Source organism: Chlorocebus sabaeus, chromosome 21 (genome assembly GCF_047675955.1).
Source record: "Chlorocebus sabaeus isolate Y175 chromosome 21, mChlSab1.0.hap1, whole genome shotgun sequence".
NCBI lineage: Eukaryota > Metazoa > Chordata > Mammalia > Primates > Cercopithecidae > Chlorocebus > Chlorocebus sabaeus.
In genome coordinates, this window is record NC_132924.1 from 128,101,812 (window position 1) to 128,126,041 (window position 24,230).

Here is a 24,230-nt window from a genome sequence, read left to right on the forward strand (position 1 = left end):
TTCCTGTGCGTGTCCACCTACACGCCCCGGGGTGACCTGGCGGGGCTGTCGCGGGGTGGCTCAGATCCCTGAACCGCGAAGCGACAGAGAAAGCGCAGGCGAGTGCAGGAGACGCGGTCGGGGGTCTCTCCGGGTTCCCGGGCTCCCGCACCCGGAGCGGGGGACGCGGCCGCTTTAAGGGGGGGAGGGGCGGCGGGCGGCTCCTGTCACCCAGCGGCGGCCGGAGCATCACGTGGGCGCGCGGCGCCGCGGCCATTGGCCCGAGGCACGTGTCCAGGAGACCGGCCTGCGACGTCACTCGAGGGGGCTCTGTTAAAAATAAGAACAAAAATCCAGAGTGAAAGTGTCTCAGGTTGCGCCGAGTGGCCTGGAAATTTCCGAGCCCGCGCGGAGGCCGAGGCGGCGAGGGCGGCGGACGGCCGGGGAGCGCGGGCGGCCCAGCCCGGCCCGGCCCGGCCCTGGCCTCGCGTCTCTCACCCATGCGACTCGGGCTGCGGAGCTCCGCGGGGCTCGGCGGGGGCGCGGCCGCACGCCGGTGGGGCGCCCCGGCCCGCAGCGGGGCGGCGGCCGCGCGGAGGGGGCCTCCATGTGCGTGCGGGAGGTGGCGGGCGCGCTGACCGCGGGCGCCCCGCACCCTCGAGGACCGGCTGGGGCGCGCGGGCGGGGACGGCCGGGCGGCGGCGGCGGCCGGAGCCGGCCCGGGCGGGCGTGAGCGCCGGAGAGTGCGCTGCCTGCATGCGCGCAGCTCTCGCCCCGGGCGGCCCAGGCGGCGGCGCCGGAGCCCGAGGCGGCCGGACGCGGAGAGGAGCGCTGAGCCCGGGAGGCGGCCCGCGTCCCCGCCGGACCACTGCGACTGTCTAGAGCCTGGCCGCGCGGCGAAGTCGAGGACTTGGCTCTGTTGAATCTCCCGGCGTCTGGGCGAGCCGGGCGGCTCGTGGTGTTTCTAACCCAGTTCGTGGATTCAAACGTGGCTCCCCGCCGAGCGCGGCCGGCGACTTGTAGGACCCCAGCCCTGGCCGCGGCTGCCGCGCAAGCCCTGGGAAGACTCGGCGGGGTGGGGGCGCGGGGGTCTGCGTGTGCACCGCGGGAGGGCCGAAGGCTGATTTGGAAGGGCGTCCCCGGAGAACCAGTCTGGGATTTACTGTGAACAGCATGGAGGAGAATGACCCCAAGCCCGGCGAAGCGGCGGCGGCGGTGGAGGGACAGCGGCAGCCGGAATCCAGCCCCGGCAGCGGCTCGGGCGGCAGCGGCGGCGGTAGCAGCCCGGGCGAAGCGGACACCGGGCGCCGGCGGGCTCTGATGCTTCCCGCGGTCCTGCAGGCGCCCGGCAACCACCAGCACCCGCACCGCATCACCAACTTCTTCATCGACAACATCCTGCGGCCCGAGTTCGGCCGGCGAAAGGACGCGGGGACCTGCTGTGCGGGTGCGGGAGGAGGAAGGGGCGGCGGAGCCGGCGGCGAAGGCTGTGCGAGCGGTGCAGAGGGAGGCGGCGGCGCCGGCGGCTCGGAGCAGCTCTTGGGGTCCGGCTCCCAAGAGCCCCGGCAGAACCCGCCGTGCGCGCCCGGCTCGGGCGGGCCGCTCCCAGCCGCCGGCAGCGACTCTCCGGGTGACGGGGAAGGCGGCTCCAAGACGCTCTCGCTGCACGGTGGCGCCAAGAAAGGCAGCGACCCCGGCGGCCCCCTGGACGGGGCGCTCAAGGCCCGCGGCTTGGGCGGCGGCGACCTGTCGGTGAGCTCGGACTCGGACAGCTCGCAAGCCGGCGCCAACCTGGGCGCGCAACCCATGCTCTGGCCGGCGTGGGTCTACTGTACGCGCTACTCGGACCGGCCTTCTTCAGGTGAGCCCGCGGGGACCACGCGTCCCAGCTCGCCGTGGGGAGGTCCGCGGAGCTGGCGGGCGGTGCTGGCGCGGGAACTTACCGGGAGGAAAACATCTCGAACCTCCCCTGCACACACGCACAAAGACTCACTCGACATTGTGTGAAGCTGACGCCTGCCGGGCAGCGGCCAGGCGTCCAGCGGCAGGACTGATTCGCTAGGGGTTACAGACTTCTTAGCACCGTAGAAGGGACCTCCTTTCTTTCTCTGTCTCTCTCCTTTCTCTCTGTCTCCCGTCTCTCTCTTCCACCCCGCCTTAGGGCTTCTGTTCCCAGCCCGTAACCCATGTCTCCCTCACTGTAGTTTTTTTGGTGGGAACGGGGTGGCTGGAAGATGGGCCCGGAAGTGCACACTCTCATCCCCTTCCCTGCGATCTTTCAACTCAGGCCAGGCCCGGGATGCATGCCCCAGCCCACCCCAGACTCGTCCTACCGTTCGGTTATCCCGGCTGTGCTCGGGGAAGAAAAGGCGAGGCCCTTTGCTGCTCTGCCTTCTGACCCTCGGGCCTGCGCTGACCGGTGGGACGCAGGAGGACACACACAGGGAAGGAGGAAAATAAAGGCGCCCTTTTCCCTTGGCTCCACTTTATTTGCCAACGCCAGCCCCCGGTGGTGGGGCTCAGCCCCCTTCCTGCACACAGCGAGGACAAGGGAAGCAGCCGTCCTTCCCTGCACCTGCCATCCCCAAATAGGAAGGACCTTCTCTCCAGGTTTCCTGGGGGCTGCTGATAGGAAAGAGGCAGCATTCACAGGGGCCGTGCAGAGATGCTGGCTGTGTTTTTTCATAGATCTGGGGTTTTAAAAAACTAAGTCCATGTCCTTGTAGAAATCATCAACTGCATTCCATGCGGGTCTGCGGCTGGGAACCGCCATTAGGAGTGGGCTGTTTGACCCCAAGCTGGCAGCGGATCCCCACTGCCCCCAAACCCTCAACTATTTTGCGGGGGTCATTGGTCCAGATCACCGCAGGAGTGAGCCAGCCCTTCGGCCGCCATCCCGCAGAAATATGCGTGCATATTTCTGATGAAATTCAGATTTCTCCAGCTAGATCTGAAATTTGCTCCATTGTTCTCGTCTTCCTCCTTTGTTAATATTTAATTAACATACAGGCTCACAATGCCGGGCGAGGAGCCTCGGCCAGCCTTTGTGAGGCGCCGGAGTTCGCCGAGCCAGCCCCCAACGGCCCAGGAGCTGGGTAGCACCGCCTGGTCCAGCCTGGCCCAGCCCAGTCCAAGTCGCCTATCTTCATGGGCTTTAAAATATCCCTGCAAGATAATGTTTCTGTTCTTTGGCTTCTCCGAAAGAAAGGGCAGAGAGAGTTTTCTTGGGGAGGTTTGATTCTGTTTCTGAGACTCTTAAGTATTTGTCTTTTGAAAGAAAATCAACAACAAAAAAGGGAACTAAAAATTTTTATTTTAGGGAAATTTCTTTCTATAAAATGGTGTCCTTTTGAGGGCTGATTCACGGGTGCATTAACAAGAGCCCCAGGACCGGAAGAGTTTGGGGGTAGGGCACACACTTCTCTGGGGAAGGGAGTGGTTGGAGACCCAGACAGAGGGGCGCTCTGGGAGCAGGAGGCTGAAGCCACTCCTGGAGCCTTGTGCCCCATCCCCCAACACCATTCCAGAGAGCCAACTCCATCCCCAAATCTGCACCTACCCCCGCCAAAGCCAGGCCCACTGGCGTGGAGCCCTGGGCTTACAGCAAGACTCACTGAGTGTGTGTGTGCACTGGGGTGGGTGCCCAAGTATAGGGTGTGTGCTCTCATGGGTGGTCAGCCTGCCTGTGGGTTGCTTTAAAAGCTGCCCTTGGTGCCCTCCTGGTGGTGCCCACAGATCCTCTTTCTCCAGGCCCGGCTCCTGGAGAGAGCACAGGGCTCAGTTAACCGTGAGGGAGTGCTTGGTGTTCACCCTGAGCCTCCAGTTGGTCTCCCACCTCTTGCTGGGCACAGCCCCAGCACCCTAGTTGACTCTCCTGACCTGGGCAGGGTACAGTCCCAGGGCCTCCAATGAGATCCACATTCCTCTTCTCTTCAGGGTGCCCGGCAGCTCTCTGACCCTGAAGGTTGGGGGGGTCCCGGCCTTCTCCAGCTGCAGGGACCTGTGATGAAGCTGGGGCCAGATGCTCCCTAAAGCCCATTCATACACTGCACAAATTGAAACCCAGAGGCGAGGTCACCACTCCCTGCCAATGGCCTTGCTCCCTTCTTCCCCGACAGGGAACACCAGGGGGTTGAGCCTCTTAACACCAAAAAGAAACTGGTTACACTTCCCTGCTTCTGCTCTCCTCCCTGTGCCCTTTCCCCAAGGATAGCAGGTCCTAGGAGCCTTAGAGTGACCCTTCCCAAAACCTGGGGTAGGTCCATAGGGAGGAGGCCAGGGCAGCTTCAGAAGTCTGAATCCCAGTGGAGAGGCACAGTGGGGAGGGTCAGAAGTGTGGACCTGGCCAAGGTCGGCTGGGCCACCCTGTTGTCCCCAGTGAAGAAGTTCCATGTCTGGGGAAAGGGAGGTGTAGTCAACACCCTTGCAGAGCCAGGTCTCTCCTGGACAGGAAACCTGGGAGATTTCCAGTGGGTGATGAAGAACTCACCAGTAGCTCGGTGCCCCTCCCAACCCAGGAGGGAAGTGCATGCACCCACTCTTCCCTATAAGAATGAACTTGGGCCCACAGAGCCCTTGGCTGGGAGTCATAGACGAGCTTGGGTGGAGGCAGACACTCTGGGCCCCTCCTGTCCTCAGGGCCCACCTGCCCCTGATTCCCACAGCCCCTGGCACCCTGTGGGGTATCCCCATGAGGGTCCCCATCACACCCCTCAGGGTGCCTCCTGCTTCTGTGACCACCCTGCAGCCTTTCCCAGGCTTCTCTCCTCCCCTCTCTCCCAGCACCTGCCCCCATCCCTGGTCTCGAACAGAGCCTCAGAAAGGGCTAGGAAAAACCAGGCCAGAAAGTTCAGGGAGTTTTGCTTACATCCAGGAGTTTTACTTTTATCTAGAGGTGCCTCGTTTGTCATCTGTGGTCAGCCTGTCGACTAGGCCTGCCCCATAGCCCCATTTACATCACACCCAGTCCTCCCTCACCAAGTGGTGGAGGTCCACGTTGAGCCCATGCCCAGTCCAGCCCCACATCTGGCCATTCAGCCTTGAGTGGCCTTGGACAAGTCACTTCCTCTCTTGGGGTCCCAGAATCCTTACCCGGTGCCTACTGGGTGGCACACGTCTGGGTAACCTGACTTCTCTCTGTCCACCACATCTACCCAGGTCCCAGGTCTCGAAAACCAAAGAAGAAGAACCCGAACAAAGAGGACAAGCGGCCGCGAACGGCCTTTACCGCGGAGCAGCTGCAGAGGCTCAAGGCCGAGTTCCAGACCAACAGGTACCTGACAGAGCAGCGGCGCCAGAGCCTGGCGCAGGAGCTCAGCCTCAACGAGTCACAGATCAAGATTTGGTTCCAGAACAAGCGCGCCAAGATCAAGAAGGCCACGGGCAACAAGAACACGCTGGCCGTGCACCTCATGGCACAGGGCTTGTACAACCACTCCACCACGGCCAAGGAGGGCAAGTCGGACAGCGAGTAAGGCGGGGGGCATGGAGGCCAGGTCTCAGTCCGCGCTAAACAATGCAATAATTTAAAATCATAAAGGGCCAGTGTATAAAGATTATACCAGCATTAATAGTGAAAATATCGTGTATTAGCTAAGGTTCTGCAATATTCTATGTATATATAATTTACAAGTGGTATAAAATCCAAAATATCTGACTATAAAATATTTTTGTTTTTTGTGTTTATGAGATTATGCTAATTTTATGGGTTTTTTTTCTTTTTTTGCGAAGGGGGCTGCTTAGGGTTTCATCTTTTTTTAATCCCCTAAGCTACATTATATGACATTGGACACTTTTTTATTATTTCAAAAGAAGAAAAAATTAAAACAACTTGCTGAAGTCCAAAGATTTTTTATTGCTGCATTTCACACAACTGTGAACTGAATAAATAGCTCCTATTTGGTCTATGACTTCTGCCACTTTGTTTGTGTTGGCTTGGTGAGGACACCAGGAGGGGCCCACACCTCAAGCCTGGGCCAGCCACCTCAAGACCTTGGGGAGCTTAGGGGACCTGGTTGGGGAGAGGGGACTTCCAGGGTCCTTGGGCCAGTTCTGGGATTTGGCCCTGGGAAGCAGCCGAGCGTATCCCAGGCCTGCCCTGGGAAGTTGGCTCCATGCTCACCAGCAGCCGCCCAGGCCGGCAGCCTCACCCAGCTCCCTCTCCTCACCCTCCTGCCGTCTAACTCCCTCTCCTCCTTCTCCTCATCCTCCTTTCTCCTCCTCCTTCCTCCTCCTTCCTCCTCTTTCCTCTTGCTCCTCCTTTCTTCTTCTTTTTCTTCTTCTTCTTCTCCTCCTCCTCCTCCCACCTCCTCATTCCTTCCTCCTCCTCCTTTCTCCTCCTCCTCCTCACCAAGGCCCAACCATGTGCGTACATCGTCTGCGTCTGTGGTCTATGTCGCTGTCCCCAGTCCCGCTGCAGCCCTGCCGCAGGCCTAACCCTCATGCCCTGGGCACTGCCTCCATGCAGAAGCGCTTCGAGGTTCTGGGGCTAAAGGCCTGGGGCATGTGGCCTAAAGCCCAAGAGCGGTGGGGCGACCCTCCTTTTGGCTTGGCCCCAGGAATTTCCTGTGGCTCCATCAGCCACCCTGGGTGCCAGCCAGGGTCCCAGAAATGAGGCCATGGCTCGCTGTTTCTGGGCACGCAAAAGGCTGTGTAGAGGGAGATGGCATCATCTTCCTTTCCTTTTTCTTTTCTTCCCTGCTTTTTTTTTTTTTTTTTTTTCATTTTTTCCTTTATTTTTTTCTTTTCTTGGAGTGGCTGCTTCTGCTATACAGAACATTCTTCCAAGATAAATATGTGTGTTTACACATATGTCTGTACGCATGTGAACACACACACATACCAGGCGTGCTTGAGTCTACAGTTCTGGAACATGTGGCTATCTTGTCTTTCAAAAGAACTCAGAATCCTCCAGGATCTAGAGGAAGGAAGAAAATGTGTAAATAATCATTTCTTATCACTTTTTGTCTTTTCTTGTTTTCTAAAATATACATTTTATTTTTGAAGGTGTGGTACAGTGTAAATTAAATATATTCCATATATTTCCCACCAAGTACCTATATATATATATAAACAAACACATTATATATAACTCCACACTGTCTTCTGTTTAGTGTATGGGGAAAGACCAGTCCAACTGTCCATCTGTGGCTGGGACAGCACAGGGGGTGTGCCCATGGCTGAGCTGGGAGTCCCAGTGGTCTCCCTGAGGACTGAGGGTGAACTTCTCTCTTTGCCTTAAACCTCTTTATTTCATTGCAGTAATAGTTTTACTTTGTACATAATAGGGTAAACCTTTTTAAAAAGGAAAGTATAAAAACAAAAGTTGTAATTTAAAAGTCTGTGAATAACCATCTGCTGCTTAGGAAACTCAATGAAATGACATGCCTTTTTAGCAGGAAGCAAAGTTGGTTTCTGTTTTTGTTTTCTTTTGTTGTTCTAGTTTATAAAACATGTGCATTTTACAGTTCCAGTATCAAATATTTATAATCTTATGAGAAATGAATGAATGTTTCTATTTACAACTGTGGTTATCAAAATTGTGAACACCCCCCCCCCCGCATTTTTGTGTGTTTAAATTCTTGAAGGTTACATTAAATAAAACAAAACCTCTTTATTATAAAATACTGAAGGTCTCAGGTGGAATGATGAGTTTTCTAAGCATGTCTGAGTCCAGAGGAACTGCCGAGGCATCCTCCCCAGTATTCAGGCACTCATGGCCTTCGCCCCACCTCGGAGCAGGTGCCAGGTGCCTACCTTTGTAGCGAGAGGTGATTATTATTTTTTTTTAAATGAGACAGTTTGGATATGTCACATATGAGCACAGAATAACCAAAATAATTTAAGTACACATTTTGTTACCACGAGGAAGTGTTCAAAACTACGGTGCTATTCCAGTGACTACATTTTTTAAAATTTTGCAAAGTTCAACAGGTCTCCCTCCGGCTGGGTGCTCACTGGCCCTGCCACCCCTGCTGGGCCGAGGTGCTTCCCCCTGGGGACAGGAACTTTTTATTCCACTGAGACAAAGAGAGTTTCCTTTTCAAACTGTCATTTTTGTTTACCTTTTGTTGTTTCCCCCCCAAAACAAGAGACTTTGTACAACTTCCTAAGCAGGCCTCGGGGAGGGAGCAGCTTCGCCTGTGGAGTCCCCCTCACCAGGAAGTGTTAGGGATCTTTGAACGAGTGATCTACGAGTTAAATTGCTGTATTTCCAAACTTTCATGGTTAAAAAAAAAATTTTTTTTTCTTCTCCCTGTAAAAGAAACTCAGAGACTGACGAGGATCTTCTGTTACGGAAGGCGACTTTTCAGGCGTTTTCTGTTTCCCCAGGCAGCTGGGCCGTTGGCGTTCCCAGGCGGAAGCGGGGCCTCTGGGCTGGGCCTCTGCCCTGCCAGGAAGCGGTCTGGGGACGGCCCCTCGGGATTTTCAGATCCCTGGAAAGAGAGAGCTGGGATCTCACGGCGGAGACTCCCGAGTTCTCATTGCCTGGGCCCGAGCTGCGCCCCAGGGTCATCGCTGATGGGGCAAGACCACGCATTCCCCATGACCCCCGACTTCTGGAACAGTTCAGAAAGTTTGTAGATTAAAAACCAAACAAAAAATACTGGCACAACTTCTATTGCCGTATTGGCCTTTCTCTTATTTTAACAAAAATACGGTAACATGAAGCGATCATTTTTTTAAAATCTGTTTTCAAATTATAACACCGAAAAAGGGCAAGGCACAGCTTTGTAAGGTAATGAGTTCCCCGTCCTCAGAGGCGTTCAAGCAGACACTAGGCTTACAGTGGCATGGAGAGTGTTCTTTCTCTTTGGAACTGGATGAGCCCTCAGACCCTTGAAACGCCGAGCTTTTTGTTTTTTGTTTTACTCCTATGTTTATTACATTTTAATCCAACAGCATATAATCTAAACTGCTCCCTCATGGAGAGCCGCGGCTGTGCCACCTGCCTGCTTTGGCCACGGAGACCGGAGTCAGGCCTGCGGGGAAGAAGGTGTGCCTTTCCCAAGTCCTTTGCCAGCTGGTTGCTCCCGGACTCCGCGTGCCGTGGATCTGGACCCCGACTGCAGACACCGCCCCACGACTGGGCCTCCGGCCAGACTGTTGCCCCACAGGAGGAGGGTTCCCGAAGTGAACAGAAGAGGAAAGTTCATTTATAAAGAAAGACCTTGCTCCTTCGAACCGAACGACCCCCACGCCCGAGGCCTAGCTGTGTCCCCGCCGGGCCCAGGCGGAGCTCACTCCACACTGCTCCATAGCAGGGCAGAGACTCCAAGAGGGCCTGGGAGTCCTGGCCTCAGAGGACCCGCCGCCCCGCAGGCCTGCCCAAGCAGGTACCCCCGCGAGAGTGCGGGAGAGAGAGGGCCTGGCGGGGCTCCTTGGCGCTCAGAGCCTTCCTTCTCCGCTGCACCCAGCTCTGCCAACGGGGCTGGATGAGTGGGGGCTGGAGTCAGAATCCCAGGGTCCACACCCGCCGACGGCCGCCATGCGGACCCGCCCTGCCTTTCTCCTAAGGAGCGAGGGAAACAGCCCTGCGGGTGACCCCAGCCTGACCACCAAGAGGGCGCCAGCGTTTCTGTTTTCCTAGAGTGAAAATGTCAAATCGATGGGGGCTCCTACGCCGCTGGACACAGGTGTGCCCGGGCGTCCAGTGCGCGCAACACACGCCCAGACACTCTATATGCAAATACGCCCGCCGCCGCGGGGCCGGCCGGGAGGCAGCGTTGGTTCGCTGGGGCTCTGCTAGAAGTCATTCTGCCTCCCGCTGGTTTAATATCCGCCCTCTGCGGTCTCCGCTCGCCTCGGCAGCTACCCAAGCGCCCCCGGGACGGTCCCGGCTCCGCCGAAAACTGCAGCCTGCCAGGCGGAGCCGCCGCGCGCTGGGAGGTTATTAGCGACTGACGACAAAGGGCCAAGGTGCAATTCCGAAAGCGGGGATTCGCCGGGCGAGGCAGAAATCAGCCTCCAGGGAGACGGGTCCCCCCTTCCCGACGCGCCACTACAGCCCGGCGCCGGGCCTCCGGGCGGGGATCCCTCTTCCAGGCATCGCGGCCCCATTCGGCGGAGAGCTAGGCCCTCTCCAGGCCTCCGAATAGGGAGCGGACGTGGGTGGTGGGGAAGGGAAGACGCCGGCGGGACGGAGAGTGGGGTCCCCTGGACCCTGGGGCGGGCAGGCCCGGCGCGCGGGCAGCTCCGTTGCACTGATTTGTGAGCGATGCCGATGGCCTCACTGCCGCGCGGCGCGAACCCCAAGTAGACCATTCATGTTTTTATCAATAATCTCAAACACTTCATGATATTTATGCTGCCTGCCCAGAGAAAATAAAAGGCCATTCTTGAAACCGCCTGAAATGTAATAATATTCATTAAAGCGGCTCCTAATTATGTGATTTAATCAAGCGTGGTGCGCCCGCGCTCTCGGCTCTTGCTGGAAAGGCTGGCGATGACGGTTATCATTACTGCTGTTGTTAGTGGCCTCGTGCTAGCAGCCGGCCAGCTCTTCAGTGCAGGCCCAGTTTCCTCAGAGAGACTCGAGGAGTCCCACTTTGAGGGGTGGGGTTCCCCGGAACGACTCCGAAGTCCCGGAGACCAGGCGCGGCCCAGGCCCGCTGCCCTTCTCCAGCCCCAGCCCCAGCCCCAGGCCTGTGCAAGGCCTGGGCAACTCTTCCAGGCCGAGGGTAGGGCTTTCTCCTTGGGGCCCTCTGTGTCCCCAGGGGACGCCCGACCCGGCTTTCTAGGAGGAGGAACTCCGGGTCCTGAGCCCGGGCCCCGCCCCGTTGACTGTTCCGCCCCTCCAGGGCTGAGCCCGGCGCAATGCCCGAAGCAGAAACAAAGACTCGCCGAGATCTGCCTCCTGGGCCGCCTTTTCACCCGCTCAGCCTGGAAGGCGTCCCAGAGAGGCCCCACCCCCAGCCTCCACGGAGACCCAGGAGGGAAGAAGAGCCGGGACCCGGTATCCCTGAGGGGCTGCCGGGCCTAAGACGCTTTCTCCGCCGCAGAGGGGTTGGGTGGGAGACGCAGGCGGGAAGGACCCTGTCCCAGCCGAGGGTCCTCTGTGGGGACGAGGAATGGTGACGATCACCGTTGGCACCAACCGTCTGGAAGGAACGGGGCGGCCAGTCGCTCGACCCCATCTGTCGAGATGTGAAACTTGGCCTCGCGTCCCGGGCGAGCGCTGCCTCCGCGGAAGGAGCTGCCTCCCTCCTTTCAGCCAGCGCATTCGGGGTTCTCCCCTCCCGCCAATTCCTTTGTCTGGAAGGGGACTGGCAGGCCCTGTCGTCGTGGTGTGCCCCCTCCTTTCCCTAGCCTCTACCCCCTCCACTAACTTTCCTTTCTTTCCTTCTCTTTTCTTCCCTCTCTGGATGGGTAATCACAGGCTCCGCTGCCAAGCGCGCTGCGAGGAGCTGCTGCCCGTTCCCGTCGGTGCCCCTCCCCGCGGCAGCCTGGCCGCGTCCGCCCAGCCTGCCCAGGACATCCCTGGCCCCCGCGCTCGGTTTCATTCAGTGGCCATGGGATGTTGCATCTGAGTTTTTCCTTTAGGCCGAAACTTTGTCCCGAGGTTTTTCTGAGAGGGTTTTATTCTCCTACTCCAACAGCAACAACAACATGTGAATTCTGAAAACCAGTATTTCTTTAGATTCAGGCAGTCAGGGAAATGGCAGAATCACCAGCCGTTTGCAGAATTCTACGCTTGCCAAGGCGAGTATTATTAGCATGTTTTCTCCCATTTTTTTTTTGTTGTTGTTGTTGTAAAATACACATGACAAAATTTGATCTTAACCATTTTAAGTGTACACTTCAGTGGCATTAAATAAACCCACAGTTTATTTAATGCAACATCGCCACCATGCATTTCCAGAACTCGTTTTATATTGTAAAACTGAAGCTCTGCACCCATGAACACAACCTCCCCACCCCCCACCTAGCCCCTGCCACCCACCACTCCACATTCCGCCTCTATAACTGTGACTGTTCTAAGTGCCTCATACAAAGCTCTTACTACGTGGCTGCAAGTAAGGATCCCCAGTAAGTCATGTCCATTATAACACAGAGGCTGCCTGGGTCAGCCTCACATGCCTTCCGATGCTGGGTGAAAGTTGAGAAACTCCCAGTCACCCAAATGAATGGTGGAAAGACTGTAGCCTGCCTGCAAAGAAAGCTTTAGGTTGAGCTCTTCAGATGTCCAGGAGTTTGCTGTTGCACACTGGCTTAGGACAGTTTGGGTTCCATGTTTTTCATGCAAATACTTCTACGGCATCACTTAGCGCTGAAAGAAGTGTGGTTCGGTGAAAAGCATAGAATTTTGAAATGAGACAGCCCTGTGTTCAAATCACAGCTTGACTGTTCTCTAACTCCTCCAGAGTCCAGTCATTCTCCTCTTACTCAGAAAGTTCATCTACCTAATGAGTTTCTGGTGACATTGTTTTGGGAGGTGAGGAACACACAGCACCTGGCATAGAACAGAGAGGGGATAGGGAGGTGAAACTCTCCCAGGTGAGCCTCTGCACCCCCCAGCAGTGGCACCCTCCACAGCCCAGGTACGGTTTTCAGTAGAACCCTTACACCTCCTTGCTTCGCCCAACCCATGAGGCATCCATGTAGCTACTTAGGAGTAGGGGAAAGGATGTAATGCACGCAAGAGGCAGTGTCCACACAGTGAGAAAAAAGTTGGACAGAGGCAGGAGGTGCGGGAGAGTGGGACAGGATTCTGTCCATGAGGCCCAGGATGCTGGCCAGCCCTTCCAGGAACAGAACTTTCCTGCTCGTTGGAAACTGCTGTGTGAGTGCTTGTTTGTTGCAGGGCTCAGACAGGCAAAATCTTCATTTCAAGATCTTTTTCTCCACACTTGTCTTGACCCCCAAAAAAGCAAGGTGTTCTGCCGTGGGTTTCTATAGATACCCAGTACTTTACACACCACTCTCTTTTCCATTGCAAGTGATAATGGCCACACTAAGCAGGATCCCATCACAATGAGGATTGGGCTCAAAGCACAGACAGGAGTGTTTCCCGTCGCCGGGCACCAAACCACGCAAGAGGGCAACAGGCAAAGCCAGCCTTGCCTGTGTATCGGTCAGTGCACGCCCCACGCACCGTGCCACCCCATCCCAGCTCTTCCTCCAAGAACAAGTGGGCGTCCTAATGGTGGGATGATCTATTTTGTCTAAAAAGCAAAGAGTCTCAGTAACCCTTTTAAATTAATTGCTGTTCCTATAGCTAAAAGCATAACAGGCTTTGATTACATGCTAAATAGAATGAAACATAATCCTGAGTTAATTACATGGAGATAATTTTATAATTATATCATTCAATTTAAGAACCAATGTATTGCTAACCTCCAACTTTAACAGAAGTGATTATTCAAAACAAAAACAGTCACAAATCTGAACCTTTTGAAGGACCCAGCAGAGCCATCTTCTCCTTTCCCTCAAGTGGCAGAGAATGCGCATCACTCAGCCATCCATGGTCCGTCCCTCTACCTGCAAGTCCTCCCTCTGAAAAAGTGAAAACACTGGAAACTCCCAGAAGAAAGGGGCTGTCTGCGGAGGGCATTTCCCAGCATCAACCTGCCGTCATCCGCTGGAGCAGCCAATCTGCATTTCTGTGCTGCCTGGCTTGTATGTGGAAGTAATGTCCTAGGGTCCCTGACTCCAGGAGCCCCAGGCAGAATGCTCTGGTCTCTCATCAGGTGTGAATGGAATCTATGGCCAGGAGCTGGGGTGAAGGTCAAAGCCCCACCACTTCTACAGGTGGCTCATTTCCTGTCCCAAATACTAGTGCCCTTGGATGGCAGTGGCCACTACAGCTAGCAGGACCAGGACTGGTCATCAGTTTGTACCTGTAACTCCCTGTCATAGTGTCTCCCCTGCCCCACCCACTAAGCTTTAAAGGAAGAGGTTTCTGGTGGCCTTCGAGGTGAGGTAGCTTTAGCAGGTGCAACTCCAGGGCCACTCTAGGCCTATTCCCATGATGGGTCCGCCTTTCTGAACGAAGGCCAGAACATCAGGTCTGGATGGACAGTTAAATGTTCTGATTCTTTTAAAGGTGATCAAAGACCAGCCGGACCCATCGCCCCTGGGAACTCAGTGAGCCTTAGAATTTATTTTCGTGACTGCATACTGCCTCAGAGCAGGCGATTCCACCAGTGACTCATCACCGGGAGAAAAACATCTTTTATATGTGGAGACGGGAACGCGCCCTGTGGATTCAGAGCCCCAAGGAAACAAAAACAGCACGTCAGAGGAAGAATGTCATACAAACCCGCTGGAGTCACAAGGCAAAACAGCCCCCATACCTAACGCCCAGCGTGACAATGGCCTTTGTGCCTGGCGCCATCGGAGGGGAGGAGTTGGGCGCCTCGCGGGCGGGGCAGGCGGAAGTTGGACACATTTCCACGCAGGTGAGACCATCTATGGGGCGATGAGGGTGTTGGGGCTCGCTGCTTTCGCTCCTTGAAGATTTGCAGCCCCCCGCCAACCCACCCCGTCCCTTCCCCCCACAGGGGTATTTCATCCACGCTGTTTTTTAAATGCTTCCTAGTCAAACTTGAATATGCAATGAGACGCGGGAGCTTTGTGGCGGAAATATAATTAAACTGGGGAAAGATGTAAAAGCTGAAGAATGGGATGACATCAGGCTGATTTCACACTCGGCAGTCGGATCGCTGGGCCCAAGCCGGGCTCTTGCCACGCAAGGCAGATCAAAGTGCCCTGCCACCGCTAAAAAGGCAAAAGGGGACTTAAGTATGCTAATCCCCAGGACAAATATATTTTAATCTTGTTAGAATACAAGTTAATGCTGCAGCTCAGTGGCTGAACTTGGTCAGACTGTAGAGATCCATTTTTATTTTAGCTATGAATGAGCTAGACCTCTTGGTTTATTCATCGGTAATAAAAGTAAATTTACAAAGCGAACCCCTCTTTGGGCTGTGTCACCCCCACCTTGAGCTCTCCTTGCTGGGGGTTGGGGAATTCCAGAGGCTCCTAAGATGGGAGTATCCCTAACACCATCCATTCCTCTCCAACCTGTCCCCTTCTGTAGAGCATCCTGATGGCCGAGGAAGGAACTCAGCTCACGCAGCAGAGAAGAAACAGGGAAACTCAGAAATTAATTAAAAGATTCTCCAAAGCAATCTGTTTCCCTTTAGGCTTCAGGTTTGACAACCAAACCAATTCCTTTCTATCAGCCCTCTCACTTTAATTTTTGCAATGTCAATTTTCATTACTATTAATTATTTGCTGAGCTCCAACTGTACATTTGGCATTGCTCTGATGAGCAAGAAGCTCTCAGGTTCCTGCCTCTTTAAGTGTCTATTCCTGGAAGATATGAATATGCAAGTTTGTGCATGTATATATATGTAAAATGTTGTGCACACGTAGAAGAAGAAACATCAGCCTGTAGAGTTCCCCTTGAAATAAAACCACTGTGGTAAAATATTCAGTGGAACCACCGATATGTCTGCACAGGGAAATGTGCGTGTGTGTGTGTGTGTGTGTGTGTGTGTGTGAGAGAGAGAGAGAGAGAGACCCAGCCAGCGAGCCAGCACTTAACTGTAAGGTTACAGAAGGTTAAACTGCCCTGCAGAGCCTGCCTGCTAAATATTGCTGATGGCAGCCGTCTAAAAGGCAATTTCTGTCTTTCTGCTCTAGTGTGTGTTAGAATTCCCTCTGCCTCAGGCAGAAAACCTGACTCCCACTAAAGTGTGCTGCACAGCCCTGCATTCCAAAGCCCGTCTGTGCCCTTCCGGCTCCCTGGCCTGAGGAGGGGGCCGGGGGGGGGGGGGTGCAGGAGGCTACACACACACACAGTCCCCCAGGCAGGCCAGGCAACTGGCAGCCCGAGGGGAGGGGCAGCTGGCAGCAGTATCCCTTCCCCCACAGAGAGCTTGGACAGTTGGGAGGAATCCACCCACCACCGACTGTCCCTGGTTTCCAGGACTAGGGAATGTCCCTCCCTGCCATATTTCTGTCTGTGTGAGAAGCAGAGACACTCACTACTGTAAGCACACAAGTGATAAATGGTGGGTTCTCAAATTCCCAGGAAGAAAAGCTGGACAAAGACCCTAGAAGGGAAGTGTCTTCTGTATTCCCGTTTCTCCTAATCCCTTCAGTGCTCTGCCCTTTAGCTGTAGCCAGCTCAGTACACACTCTAGCACTTCCGTTGTAGTTCTTGTTCTGGAAGTCACGTTTCCCAGGCATTGGTGTAATGTCTCTTCCTGTCTCAAATAATAACACCCAATATTGATTGAGTTCCTACTAGGTCCCAGTGTAGGAATTTCTGAGGGCTGCTGTAACAGCAGCACACACTAAGGGGTTCACACGACAGAAGTCTATTCTCTGAGTCCTGGAGGCTAGAAGGCCAAAATCGAGGGCTCAGCAGGGCTCTCTCTGAAGGCTGCAGGGGAGCCCCTTCTCGCCTCTTCCTGGAGGCTGGCAAACCTTGGTTGGCAGCCCCTCACTCCAGTCTCTGTCTCTGCCATCACACGACCTTCTGCCCTGTGTCTGTACCCAAATTTCCCTTTTCTTGTAAGGACACTGGTCATATTGGATTTGGGACCCCCTTAATTCGATGTGACCTCCTCTGATCACATCTGAATGGCCCTATTTCCAAATAAGGTCCTGTCCACATATTCCCAGGACATGAATTTGGGGATACACTGTTCAACCCAGGACAGCCAGTACTCAGTATTGTATGTGGGTTATCTTCAGTCCCTCTCTTAATGCACCCCACCAGGTGGCTAGTGGTCTTAACACCATTTTACGGGGAAGAGGACTGAGATCAGGGAAGGAAAGCTTTCTGGGCTGGCCAAGGTGTGTGGGGCTGTGTGAGCTCTTATTTGCTGTGTGGCATTGCTCTCCGTGACCTTGGCTGGTTTACATCAACAACAACATAATCTTGACTTGGTTCAGGCCTGGCCAGATTGTGTGTGTGTGTGTCCCCAGGGAGACACTGTCCCCGGCACCAAAGAAATGCATGTGAACTTGCCTCGTAATCTTCAAGGGTGAAGCAAACACCGATGGCACTGGTGTCATGCCTGCTGTGCCTTTTCCTCTCTGGGCCTTGGTTTCCTCATCTGAAACCTGCAGATAATAGAATTAACTTGAAAGCCTGCAGTGACAATCGCATGAAAGAATGACCGTGGGCACTGGGATCCCACCTGATGTACAGTGAGCACTCAGTAAGCGTCTGCCAGGGCTGGCCATGATTTTCTAACTGCAGACATAGCAAATAATGAACTCGTGTGTGCTATCCTTCGGTTGTTTCAGTTCCATGTAAGTCCCGCCTCCCTCTTCCTCCCTCCTAGAGATATGAGGCTCTGCAGCAGCCTGATGCCACCTTCAGGGCTCTGGAACCAGCAGGCCAGAGGGAGAAGCCGTACAGCCTGCCCTTGCTCCTTAACTGCTGTGCCTTAGTTTCCTCTGTGCCAGATGGGGGAATTCATCTGCCTCGGAGGACTGTTGAACTTAGACATGTAACAAGCCCAGCACAGAATAAGTGCCCGGTCAAAGGCAGTGACTGTTCTTACGGAGGCAGGAGCCAGCTGGGATCCTCCCTGCCCACTGCAGGTCGTACCATCTCAGGATCCCCTCGGGTGCTCTGCGTTGCACGTGCCCAGTAAGGTGCTGAGCAAATGGAGAGCACTCACCCACCTATTAACATGGAGCTGTTACTGTTGCTGCTATTATTATTGCTTGGCGGACTTCCCATGCAAGGGAATCTGGTTCCCATAGAGCAGACCCATAAGGTCTAGAGCTGAACTTCTCAAAGTGGAAGCTAAAGAACTTTGTATGAGGCTGTGAAATACAGATACATAAAACTGAAAATGACTGGACATATAATTTTGCACCAAATCAAGCACCATGTTGTTTTCAGCAGAAAGTAAAGGAAGATGTTTGATTATAATATTTGGGGGAAAAGCTAAAGATAGAGCCCTCCCTTTCCCAGCTTCTTCAGTGGCCCCCGGAGCACATCTGCAGTGGAGAAAAGCTGCAGAAGCCTCCCTTGTCTGGGGCTTTGCCTGGCCTTTGTCTTCGGCTCTTGCTGGCTCCACCAAGCCTTGGCCTCAGGGTGTTGAGAGACCAGGGATGCGATGCGCTTGCCTCCACCAAACGGGCACCATTAACAACAATCGTGAGCATCTGCCGGGTGCTCAGGAGCGGGATGCGCTGTGCCAGGCACTTCACAGGTCACCTCACTTTCCGCTCACACATCCAATGAGGTGAGCCCTGGGACTAGTACAGGGTAGTCCTAGGGAGGCACTGAGAGAGTGAGCAAGTGGCCCAAAGTCACAGAGCTGAGATCTATCCCTCCCAAAGTCACTGCATTTTAGAGAGAGTCACTGAGAGGGCAAGGGCGACACTAATCCCAAGGAATAGCTAGTCCACTATGGAAATGCAGGCATGGGCACTCAAGGACAAGTATTTGGTGAAGAGGACCGTGGCATGGAGTGTGCTCCCCAGACATTCCATCTGCACCTGCCTGTTCCCCGGCCTCCTTTGTCGTTAGGTTGAGGACATCAGCTTAGTACTGACCAATGGTCTGGGAGCAAAAGTGACCCAATAGCACCCTTCGGTTCAAGACTCTTAAGAGTGGATGTGGTTCTCCATGCCCTTTTTTTTTCCTGCTTTAACAATTCTGGATGCCTCCAGTTAGACGATGTGGTCAGCACACTGAAGTGCACATCCCCTTGATCCCTGCATGACTGTGTGAAGCAGAGTGCCTCCAACTCACTTTGGACACATAGAGTTAGGTCAATGAGATGTCGCAGTTAACTTACAACAGCAAAGGCCAGCTCACTCTGGCCATACATGATCTACCTAGAACGCTGCACAACACGACAAGGTGACAACAGTCTGGCCCTCCTGGCACTAGGGCCAGCCCCTGTCCTGACAGAAGACTCCTTGTCCTGACTCTTTATATTTCTATTCTTATTCTTCCCACTTCTTGCTCTATGTGCCTAACCTAGACTAGACTCGAGGGGAAAGATTACGTTTTGGACATCGTGCCCAAGTTGTTCCCTTTATGATAATGACTGGTTCCCATTGTTATAACTACTCAGTGTTCAATTAGGAAATGGCAAGATGGCCCATCTGAAAATTTTTCTTGAGGACTGAGAATTAAAGCTGAGAATGAGTTAAATGATGTACCGTGTCTTCCTGGTATGTGTTACATCTGCTGCTGTGTTAAAGCCGTTTGAGTGATTCCACACACCCTTCCCTCACCCAGGGTTCTGATGCGACACTGTTTGAACATGTTGACTTTAGCACCATTCTTGTGATCTCCTTGATATCGTAAAAAGCAAACGCTAACACAGTTCAGTGCTCTTCCAATGCCTCCCTCCGCTGCCCGTGGAAGGTCATGATTCTGGATGACACTTGCCTAACTCAAATACACTTACATTTTCATCTCTACTCACTTAGTAGGAGAAAGTCCTATATTTGTGCAGACTTGTATGACTCCCCTCCACTCAAAAATATAAAGTGTGCACACACTACGGAATACCATAAGCAGTGAGATGTTTTTTCCTTGTTTTTCACAGTGTTCATTAACCTACATTTGGATTTTCATATTTGCTAGTATAGAGATAGAAGGTTGTGGAGAAATAGGTTGCCCTGCACAGTTGAGCAGGTTGTTCACTGCACAGAGCAGCCTGCTGAGGTGATCAAGCTAAAACCCAGCTTAGATTCTGTTTGCTAAGCTTTGTGTCCTGGCATAGGGCAGCATCCACCTTGGGAAGCACAAAGGCACCACCCACTCACCGAGGTGTGACTGCCCAAAGAGGGAGAATTCCTCTAATTTGTACAAAGACATGACTGGTAGAGAGGGGTCTAGGGAGTACAGAAAAAGGAGGTGGAGAAGAGGCAGTGACTACACTATCAAGACAGGAGTGCCAGCACCTTATTTTTATTTAAAAACAAGACGAAACTCAAAAACAAAAAAAAACCTCAACAGATGCAAAAGCAAACAGCCACTGCCAAGGTCTCTTGAGAATTAGGCTTGTTTTCACGTACAGCACACAAAGGCAGTCAGACCTCATTTTTTTGTACCCCACTTTATCGTGCTTCACAGAGACTACATTTTTGCAAATTGAAGGTTTGTGGCAACCCTGTGTCAAGCAAGTCTGTCGGCGCCATTTTCCCAACAGCACATGCTCACTTCTTGTCCTGTGTCACGCTTTGGCAATTTTCACAATATTTCAAACTTTGTCATTGTTATGGTATCTCTCATGGTGATCTGTGATCTTTGATGTTATTCTTGAAATTGTTGTAGGGTGCCATGAACGACACCATATAAGATGATGAACTTAATAAATAAATGTTGTGTGTGTTCTGATTGCTCCACTGATTGGCCGTTTCTGGTCTCCTTCCCCCTCCTGGGGTCTCCCCGTTCCCTGAGACACAACAACATTGTTGGGTTTCAACAAGTTTGAAACCCAACCACAACCACAGCCTGTAAGTGTTCAAGTAAAAGAAGAATCACATATCTTTCAGTTTCAATCAAAAGCTAGAAACAATTAAGCTTAGTGAGGAAGCCATGGTGAAGGCTGAGATAGGCTGAAAGCTGGACCTCTTGTGCCAGTTAGCCACGTTGTGAATAAAAAAAAAAGTTTTTGAAGGAAATTAAAAGTGCTATGCCAGTGAACACACAACTAAGAAAGTGACACAAGCTCCTTGCTGATGTGGAGAGAGGTTTAGTGCTTTGGATAGAAGATTAAGCCAGCCACAACATTCCCTGCAGCCACAGCCTAATCCTGAGCAAGGTCCTAACTCTCTTCAATTCCGTGAAGGCCGAGGGAGGTAAGGAAGCTGCAAAAGAAGAGTTTGAAGCTGGCAGAGGTTGGTTCATGAGGCTTAGGGAAGGAAGCTGTCTCCATAACATAAAAGTGCATGGTGAAATAACAAATGCTGATGGAGAAGCTACAGCAAATTCTTCAGAAGATCTAGCAAAGACCGGCAATCAAGATGGCGCCACTAAACAACAGACTCTCAATGTAGACCAAGCAGCCTTCTATTGGAAGAAGATGCCTTCTAGGACTTTCATAGCTGGAGAGAAGTCAATATCTGGCTTCAAAGCTTCAAAGGTCAGGCTCAATCTCTTGTGGGGAGATAATGCAGCTGGTGACTTTAAGTTGAAGTCAATTACACCAATCCAAACGTCCTAGGGCTCCTAAGGATTATGTTAAACCTACTCTGCCTGTGCTCTATAAATGGACTAACAAAGCCTGGATGACAGCACATCCGTGTACAGTATGGTTTGCTGAATACTTTAAGCCCACTGTTAAGACTTACTTCTTAGGAAAATGATTCCTTCCAAAATATTACTACTTACTGACAATGCACCTGGTCATCCAAGAGCTCTACTGGAGATGTACAAGGAGATGAATGTTGTTGTTTGTTTGTTTGTTTTTGAAACGGAGTCTCATTCTGTCCCCTAAGCTGGAGTGCAGTGGTGTGGCATGATCTTGGCTCACTGCAACCTCTGCCTCCCAGCTACAAGCAATTCTCCTGCCTCAGCCTCCTGAGTAGCTGGGATCACAGGTGTGTGTCACCACGCCTGGCTAGTTTTTTGTATTTTTGGTAGAGACAGGGTTTCACCATGTTGGCCAGGCTGGTCTGGAACTCCTGACCTCAAGTGATCCACCCACCTCGGCCTTCCAAAGTACTAGGATTACAGGTGTGAACCACCATGCCTGGCCTGAATGTTGTTTTCATGTCTGGTGACACAACATCCATTCTACCGCCCATGGATCATGGAGTCATTTCTACTTTCAAGTCTTATTATTTGAGAAATACATTTCATAAGGCAATAGCTGCCATAGATAGTGAGTCCTCTGATGGAGCTGGGCAAGGTAAATTGAAAGCCTTTTGGAAAGGATTTACCATTTGAGATGCCATTAAGAACATTCATAATTCATAAGAGAAGATCAATTATCAATATTCACAGGAGTTTGGAAGAAGTTGATTTTAACCCTCATGGACAACTTTCAGAAGTTCAAGACTTACATGGAGAAAGTATCTGCAGATGTGGTGGAAACAACAAGAGAAATGGGATTAGAAGTTAAGCCTGAAGATGGGACTGAATTTCTGCAATCTCATAATCAGACTTGAACGGATAAGGAGTTGCTTCTCGTGGATGAACAAAGAAAGTGGTTTCTTGACCAGGCACAGATTACAGGCTCACCCCTGTAATCCCAGCACTTCGGGAGACTGAGGTGGGCAGGTAACTTGAGCCTAGGAGTTTGAGACCAGCCTGGGCAACATGGCGAGACCCCATCTCTACAAAAAATAAAAGAAATTAGTCAGGCATGGTGGTGCACACCGGTAGTCCCAGCTATTCGGGAGACTGAGGCAGGAGGATCACTTGAGTCTGGCAAGTCAGGACTTCTGTAAGCCAAGATCGTGCTGCTGCACTCCAGCCTGGGCAATATAGTGAAACTCCGTCTTAAAAAAAAAAAAAAAAAAAAAAAGGCTGGGCGTGGTGGCTCTTGCCTGTAATCCCAGCACTTTGGGAGGTCGAGACAGGTGGATCACTTGAGGTCAGGAGTTCGAGAGCAGTCTGACCAATGTGGTAAAACCCCATCTCTTCTAAAAATACAAAAATTAGCCATTCGTGGTGGCACACGCCTGTAGTCCCAGCTACTTGGGAGGCTGAAGTGGGAGAATAGCTTCAACCCAGGAGGCGGAGGTTGCAGTGAGCCGAGATTGCGCCATTGCACTCCAGCCTGGGCGACAGAGTGAGACTCCATCTCAAAAAAAAAAAAAAAAAAGTGGTTTATTGAGATAGAATCTAATATTCCTGGTGAAAAGGCTGTGAACATTGTTGGAATGACAACAAAGGACTCTGAATATCACGTCAACTTAGTTGATAGCAACAGGGTTTGAGAGAATTGTCTCTAATATTGGAAGAAGTTCTACTGTGGGTAAAATGCTATCAAACAGCATCACATGCTAGAGAAGTCTTTCACAAAAGGAAGAGTTCATTGATGTGGCAAAATTCATTGTCTTATTTAAGAAATTGCCACCACCGCCCCAACCTTCAGCACCCTGATCAGTCAACAAGACCCTCGACCAGCAAAAAGATTATGATTTGTTTAAGATTCATATGATTGTTAGCATTTTCTAGCAATAACGTATTTTTAATTATGTTTTTTTAGAGTTGTTTACACTATACTGTAGTCTATTAAGTATGCAATAACATTATTGTATTTTTTTAGAATAATGTTATTGCAGGCCGAACACAGTGGCTCATGCCTGCAATCCCAGCAATTTGGGAGGCCCAGGAAGGTGGATCACTTGAGGTCAGGAGTTTGAGACCAGCCTGGTCAACATGGTGAAACCGCATCTCTACCAAAAACATACAAATATCAGCCAGGCATGGTGGTGCATACCTGTAGTCCCAGCTACTCGGGAGGCTGAGGCATGAGAATTGCTTGAACTGGGAGGTGGAGGTTGCAGTGAGCTGAGATCATACCACCGCACTCCAGCCTGGGAAACAGGGTAAGATCTTGTCTCAAAAAAAAAAAAAATAATGTTATTGCATATCTAATAGACTACAGTATAGTGTAAACACAGTATAAGAAACTAAAGAATTCAGTGACTCGATTTACTGCAATATTCATTTTATTGTAGTGATCTGGAACTGAACCCATAATATCTCTGAGGTATACCTATATATATTTATACACAAGGTATCTATTTCTCAGCCAGTAATCACTTCTCTCCTCCCCTTGACCCCTTCTGTGTGATGAAGTATGCTTTCCCATGCTCTTTGATGTTGAGCTTGGCTGTGTGACTTGCTTTGGTCAATGAAACATTTGCAGATGTCTTTGGCTTTACTTTCACTCTCTGGTGATTGGCTATGAAGGGAGCATGCTCCAGGTATCCTGGACTCCAGGATGAACACATGTAATGCAGACCTGAACCCACTCTGCGCCCCTGCAGCAAAACCGCCCCACTGAGCCCATGCTTAGGTCTACTGCAGTGGACCCGCAGACCCATGAGCATGGGGGAAATGCCTGCTTTTAGCAGCCACCGAATCCTGCCCTGATTTGCTGATGCAGGATGAGGATGGTGATAGTTGACTCGAATGTCCTCTATCAAAATTAACTCCTTGTCCACATATGGAAGTTGGGGACTGATTTTTGGAGGGTTTAAAATAATCATCCTGACCCAGCTTTGATTTTAAATTCCATGTAAAGGTTAAGCTTGACATTTCAAAGTTTCTGATTTCTATTTAAATTCTTGGCTCTCAG

At 52.2% G+C, this 24,230-nt stretch overlaps 1 protein-coding gene across 1 annotated transcript; it reads left to right on the forward strand.

Annotated features, from left to right (window-relative positions):
- The first annotated feature begins 767 nt into the window (after window positions 1–767).
- On the forward strand, window positions 768–7,605 carry EN2 (engrailed homeobox 2). The gene is made up of 2 exons (XM_007983588.3): window positions 768–1,840; window positions 5,137–7,605. The coding sequence occupies exons 1-2, from the start codon at window positions 1,153–1,155 to the stop codon at window positions 5,451–5,453; spliced, it is 1,005 nt and encodes a 334-aa protein (XP_007981779.3). The 5' UTR covers window positions 768–1,152; the 3' UTR covers window positions 5,454–7,605.
- Window positions 7,606–24,230: the final 16,625 nt, after the last annotated feature.